This window comes from Grampus griseus (genome assembly GCF_964374135.1).
Source record: "Grampus griseus genome assembly, chromosome: 4".
Classification (NCBI taxonomy): domain Eukaryota; kingdom Metazoa; phylum Chordata; class Mammalia; order Artiodactyla; family Delphinidae; genus Grampus; species Grampus griseus.
Window position 1 is genome coordinate 76,737,441 of NC_138997.1, and position 7,021 is coordinate 76,744,461.

Genomic DNA, 7,021 nt, shown 5'->3' on the forward strand with positions numbered 1-7,021 from the left:
TTAAATCTTAAATAGGTGTGAGATTTGCTCGTTCACTGATTTGTTGCCTATTCTAATAATTATTCATTAGTCTCTTTATGTGATGGAAGAAAGCCCAGCTGATTAAGCCACCAAATCATACTTCATTTTCTCTTCTTATGCTGTCTGATTGGTGCTGCAACTCAGAGGGCAAAATGCTTTTAGGAAGATCACTTAGATATATATTTGATTATATTATTATCGGAAGAAACACAGAGAAGTTTCTGACCATCATGCTGTTCCCATCTGTACAGGACTTAGTGCTATTTAAATTATTATTCATGTTGTGCTAAGGCATTTCAAGCAGCTTTGGATCATTGAATGGAATGACGTCAAGTGTTAAACTATCCCTGGAAGCCTACAATTAGCAGGCATCCACAGAAAACTAAGCAACCAGAGTAAATGATTATTTCCTCTTAATTCATTTATTTTTCTTACATTTCATGTCATAAAAAACACATAAATCATTTTATTGTTATATCTTTCTCCCAATTTCAATCCACTGTTATCAGTAATGATTTAAAGTATGCTTAATCAAATAGCATTTATAATATATTATGCCTCATCAAAAATTCTGACATAAATCAAAAGGAGACTATTACCCTTAATGATTTATACAAAGAACTATCATAGTATTCTATACATTCAAAAGTGGGTTCTTGGGCTTCCCTGGTGGCGCAGTGGTTGAGAGTCTGCCTGCCGGTGCGGGGGACACGGGTTTGTGCCCCGGTCCGGGAAGATCGCACATGCCGCGGAGCGGCTGGGCCCGTGAGCCATGGCCGCTGAGCCTGCGCGTCTGGAGTCTGTGCTCCGCAACGGGAGAGGCCACAACAGTGAGAGGCCCGCGTACCAGAAAAAAAAAAAAAAGTGGGTTCTTCAAAAAATTAAAAATAGAACTAACATATGATCCAGCAATTCCACTCCTAGATATTTACCCAAAGAAAATGAAAATACTAACTAGAAAACATGTGTGCACCTCTATATTCATTGCAGCATTATTTGCAATAGCCAAGATGGGGAAGGAATCTAAGTGCCAATCAATACATGAATGGCTAAAGAAGATGTGATTGATATATATATATATATATATATAAATATATATATATATATATATATATATATATATAATATATATATATATATATATATATATGAAATAGGTGAGGGAGATTAAGAGGTACAAACTTCCAGTTGCAAAATAAATGATTCACAGGTATGAAATGTACAATGTGGGGAATATAGTCAATAACTATGTAATATCTTTGTATGGTGACATAAATAGACTTATTGTGGTGACTACTTTGGAATGTATAGAAATATTAAATCACTATGTTGTGTAGCAGGAACTAACATAGCTCTGTAGACCAATTACACTTCAAAAACAAACCAAAAATTGTGGACAAAATTAAGTTATGCATTTTCTCTTAAGTAAACATCTGAACCTATTTGGTCTCTTGATTGGGAGTCCATCTTGCCAAAGATAACTTAAGAAGTAGGAGGGCTGAGAAATAAAGGTGTAAATTTATTAATTCTTGTTAATATCTGTACCTATTCCAAGTTCTTTTTTGGAAAAAAAAAAAAGGTGCTTTTAAGACCATAGAAAATTCGGGTTCCCACCTCCATTTTTTTTCATAGAGTTTAAAGTCTATAGTGGAAGATATTCTACAGTGCAGCATGCATTTTAAACACTTTATGTTATAAAATACCATAAAATAGTCTGTGAACTTCACTGGAGCACCCATTATGTGCTTCCTTTAGATCCCAGCACAGTGCCTGGAACGTAGTGGTGCTCAATAAAATTCTGTTGGCTAAACTGATCAATGCCTTCTTCAAAGAAGTCTTCCTTGAGATTCCATCTTATACTACAAACAAGAGCAATCCATTTCCATCATACATATGTTGCATCCTACTGTATTGTGGAGTCTGCATTTGCTTGTGTGTATTTTGGGGAGGGGATGGGGAAGAGTCTTATTTCCATGAATAAATTATAATGCCATTAGGCATAATAACTGTATATATGTAATTTATTTAGTTAACACATGGACTTTATATAGCTCTGTATATAAACAGCTAGCCTAGCTCATTAAACAGTTTTTCCCCAGTGAATAAAAACAGAATGAACCATTTGCTTTGGAGGTACCTAGTATCCTCTTTCTGTACTGTCTTCCTCTCTGATGTTATTACTTTTCTGCCTGGGTATCTTTATCTAATGCTCTATTCCCCTGCCTATTAACAGGAAAAAAATTCTCATCAATCATTTATCCTTAAACATAAATTGGTTTTCCCAGGTATTTGCAATTTAATCCTTTAGTCATTATTGGGAATGAAAATCTTAGATTCCTCTATGGAGATTTCTGGTTAAAGAAATGCAGAAGATTGACAGAAAGGGTAAAAACCATTTATTTATATCCTACATTTTACTAGGCTGGTGGGCATCATGCCAGCTTGGGATCACATTCTGCCATTAAGATAATTAGATAAGCAGATGCTATACCTCCTTCACCACTCTGACCTCCATGTAAATACATGCACACAAACCCTTCAGCAAACTTAAAATCTTCAGAGATGGGACTGAACATATGTACATTTTTTAAAAAATTACAATGATATACTCTCAATGTTGAGAATTACTGTACTAGGCCCTTTTGTATGGTATTTTATTTAATCTCAAAATAACCCTATGAGGGAAGTACTACCACTACCATTTTATAGATAAGGAAATTGAGACTTAGGGAAGCTAAGTATCTTGCTCAAGGCCACAAGACTATTTGCCAGAGAGCTGGAATTTGATTCCAGTTCAGTAGGACTTCAAACTCACTCCCTTTTCAATATTATTGCCACTAAAACCTGATGCCACTAAAAAGAAACTGATCCTACAAATAACACCCTTCTAGTCAATGGATGGTTAATGACCGGTATGGGTCTATCAGTCAAGGTCCCAGAAGAAAGAGAAGGCATATCCAGTTGAGTAATTTGAGCACAGTTGAATATTGTCAGTTTGTAACAGTGTAGGCAATACCTTCGTGCCAGTTACAGTGCAAATGGTTGATACCTGTAGGCCTGAAGATGTGAGCCTAGTTTAATGGAATCCAGAAAGAGGGGTGGCAGAGGGAGGGGGGGAAGGTGAGAGAAGTGGAGAGAGCTGCCAGACAGGGCTGTGCCTTTTGGTCCAAAGATGAAACCAGATCACAGAAATCCTGGGGGTGAGGTCAGGTAGCGCCTGATCTTGCCAGTCTTTATCGCTGGCTGAATCCAACTGAAAACCGCAAGGCAGGGGAGCCTAAGGACATGGTTTGTGCCCATATCAGCCACTAAAGACAGTGGAGGGTACAGAATGGATGTGGGTAAGTCAGCAAGGAGTATTAGGAAGTGTATCTTCTCCACCCCCATCCCTCAGATTCACCCCCTTTCTCTCTTACCATAAATGAAAATGGCAGAGACTTAAAGGAAACAACTGTTTGTGTCTGTTTTCTTTAATCCATGGTTGCAAATGCTTCTGAAATGTATTAGTGCACTTTCTTACTAAGCTTTCATAAGCATCTGCATTTGTTCTGCTTTTACTGTATTGTGGACAAAGAAAGTATGAAATATTGGTTAACACCGTCTCTCAAATAAGTACACATTCTTTAAAGCTTTTTGGATTTTTTGTATGTTTTTGGTTAGGTTAATTCAGATATAGTTTACATACAGAAAAACCCATCCATTTTAGCTCTGCAATTCTGTGTTTTCACAAATGTGTACAGTCCTGTATTTAACTCTACAGTCAAGATAAAGAATATTTTCATCACTCCAAAAGGTTCTAAAGCTTTTAAAAATCTTTAATCCCACTCAACTAACTGATACTAACTGGTATCAATGTTTTTTTCTTCTGATTTTAAATAGGAAAATTGATGATAACATCCAACAGTGGGTAGTACTTAGTAAGTGCTATTATGAAAAGTATTTTTGTTGGTTTGTTTCCCCACCTTCTGACTTATATAAACTATTCATATTGGTTATTAACTCAATTCATGTATGTTAGACTGAGGAAAGGCTCATAATCTTGACTGCATGTTGAAATCATCTGAATTTATTAAATGACCTGATGGTCAGGTAGCATTTCATTAAAGCAGGATGTCTGGGGTTAAGACCAAGGCATCAATAATCTAAGCTTTCCAAGTAATTCCATATGTGGCTAAAGTTGAAACCTCTGAATTAGATCAGTTGTTCTCAATTCTGGCTGCACAGCAGAATCCCCTAGGCAATTGTTTAAAATATTGATGCTTTTCCCTTCAATTCTGATTTATATAACTTGTTCATAAAAGTTGACTACAAGAAAAAAATAAGATTTGGGTAACTTATATTTCTGAATGGTTGGGCTCCAGTTAAATCAAGGTTTTATTATAGTTCTGGGTATGTGGTGGTATTCAATAAATGTTAGATGGAGGTCCTAATCCCACAGCAGAGTCAAAGGGAATAATATATGCTCCCTCTTGGAAATAAACTGTTTGTGTATTTGAAATAATTGTCTTGGCAAACTATCACTTTCTGAAAATTGTCCTCCTAGGTAATTTACCTCAAATGGTAAGCCTTTTAATTTAAGAGAATACTATATTTCAACCCTATTTTTCAGCATAATATTAGGCACATATATATTTTACATCACTTTCATAATTCTCTCCAAGGAAATAGACAGGAAGCAAGATTAAGAGATGGAGGATAAGATTTAAACCAGCCTCTCTCTTAGAAGCACAAATGATGCTATTGCACTTCTGGGCCTGGAGAATGCTGCTACTTTGTAAAATAGAGCAATGGTACTTGCTGCTTTTTTTTTTTTTTAGCGGTACGCGGGCCTCTCACTGTTGTGGCCTCTCCCGTTGCGGAGCACAGGCTCCGGACGCGTAGGCTCAGCGGCCATGGCTCACGGGCCCAGCTGCTCCGCGGCATGTGCGATCTTCCCGGACCGGGGCACAAACCCGTGTTCCCTGCATCGGCAGGCGGACTCTAAACCACTGCGCCACCAGGGAAGCCCACTTTCTGCTTTTATAATGGTGAAATATATATGCAAAGGACAACTAATGCCATTCGCTAAAACAGAACTGAACTGTCTAGTGAAATAGTTATGGGACTAGCAAAATATTTATATATATCTTTTTCAGATTTCAGGAACTAATAACTGAAATAACAAAAATCTCTTTTGGCATAAAGTTACTGAAAATCTTTTATAGCATAAATGCTCATCAAGCAAACCTCCCGAATTTTATTGTTATAAATAATTAATCACCATGTTGCATGTTTCAATATACATTAACAACACCAGGTGTTGTATTTAATCCTTCAAATATAAACTAGTGCAACAAACGGCATTTTTCTTAAATGTTCTTGGTTTAATATAAAAAATATAAAGCTTGCTTAATTTGACCTTCGCACTTCTTACTCAGTTTTCCTACTCCTTTTTTCCTTTTTAGGACCATCTCAGAAAATAGTGTCACCTAAACAAGAGCATGAAGATAGGAAACATGACAAAGTCACAGATAAAGGAAGTGAGAGTGGGACTTCCTGTAATGAGCTCTCCACTTCCAGTTGTGACAGCCACTCAGAGGCAAGCACTCCCCAGGACAACCCACCCAGTGCCCAGCAGGCGACAGCTCACCAACCTAACACCTTAACATTGGATCGTCCTTCCAAAAAAGCACCTGTGCAATGGATGCCCCCACCAGACAAACGCAGAAACAGTGAACTCTTTCAGACACTCATCAGCAAATCCCGGGAAACCAATCTTTCCAAAAAGAAAGTCTGTGAGAAGCTAAGTGTGGAAGAAGAAATGAAAAAGTGTATTCAGGATTTTAAAAAAATCCACATTCCAGATTATTTTCCAGAGCGCAAACGCCAGTGGCAGTCTGAACTGTTACAGAAGTATGGGTTATAGTAATTATCACATTCCTGCAGTATTTCAATGACGTTCAGTGTTTACTACGGTGTCACCACCTGACCGTGTACTAACAATGGTCAGTGTGATTCTTGCTGCTCTTCCTTTTTGTGAACAGTGGATGTGGGACAGTATTTTCTTTCATTCTTTTTGTTGTTGTTGTTGTTTTTAGAAATATGATTTTTAAAAAAGAAAACTCGTACATGTTGAATCAGATGGTGTTCCTGATTCAAACCGTTTTGCAAGAATGAAAGCAAAATGTGCATGACCAAGAAGCTTAGAATCTTGATTTTTGAACTGTGGTCATGTTTGTCATTTTGTAACTCACCAAAAACAAAATCATCATATCACTCCAAGTAAAGTGACAATATGGATGAAGCCACATCAAGTAAAATGTTAGATCACGGTTTGGGGACCCAAATCCAAAACTGTTTAAATGTTAATGCAATAAAACAAGTATTATGTTTGCATGAGCACAATGTTACAAATAATTCACAAGACGTAGGGAAGATTTGTTTGCTGCTTGGAAAGAAAAAATTATGAAAAAATAGCAAAAAAAAAAAAAAAAAAAGAAAGGTTCAGGCAAAGCCTATAAATGTAAGCTGTCTAGGAGATTGAATCTTATTTGTTCTGGATCTGTGATTTTTTTGTGTATGTGTATGGTGTTCTGTATGTATGTTAAGATGATGTAAATATGCCTTATAATCTTGTGTTATGACACTGACATTCATCTATTAATGCTAGTCATGGTTATTTCTGTGAAATGAGTCCTTACATCAGGCTGTGAAAATTGGTATAATGATGCTCTGAAAGATCTGACTATAATGTTAATCAAAATAATTGAGGGAAATGGTAAAGAGCTTTATGTATTTGTTTAAAAAAAGGAAAATATATTAGAATTCCTTGATCTCTATTGACTCTTCTTTTAAAATATTCAGTTGTTATATTGTCTTCAATTTTCCTTTAAAATCCCAAACTGGAGAATGATATGTTCAACCTTAATGTTGACAAGCTAGAGACTTGCTTCCAGGACATGGAAGCAAACTAAATGTCCATCGACAGATGAATGGATAAAGAAGATGTGATACATATATA

General features: G+C 36.4%; 1 protein-coding gene across 1 annotated transcript in view; it reads left to right on the forward strand.

Annotated features, from left to right (window-relative positions):
* KCTD8 (potassium channel tetramerization domain containing 8) overlaps positions 1 to 5,926 on the forward strand; it is a gene marked incomplete at both ends in the record, with an annotated part of 255,251 nt that extends 249,325 nt beyond the window's left edge. The window contains one exon of the mRNA XM_082652911.1: positions 5,466 to 5,926. Coding sequence (XP_082509037.1) covers positions 5,466 to 5,926 — 461 coding nt within the window. The remainder of the gene's footprint in view (positions 1 to 5,465) is intronic.
* Positions 5,927 to 7,021: the final 1,095 nt, after the last annotated feature.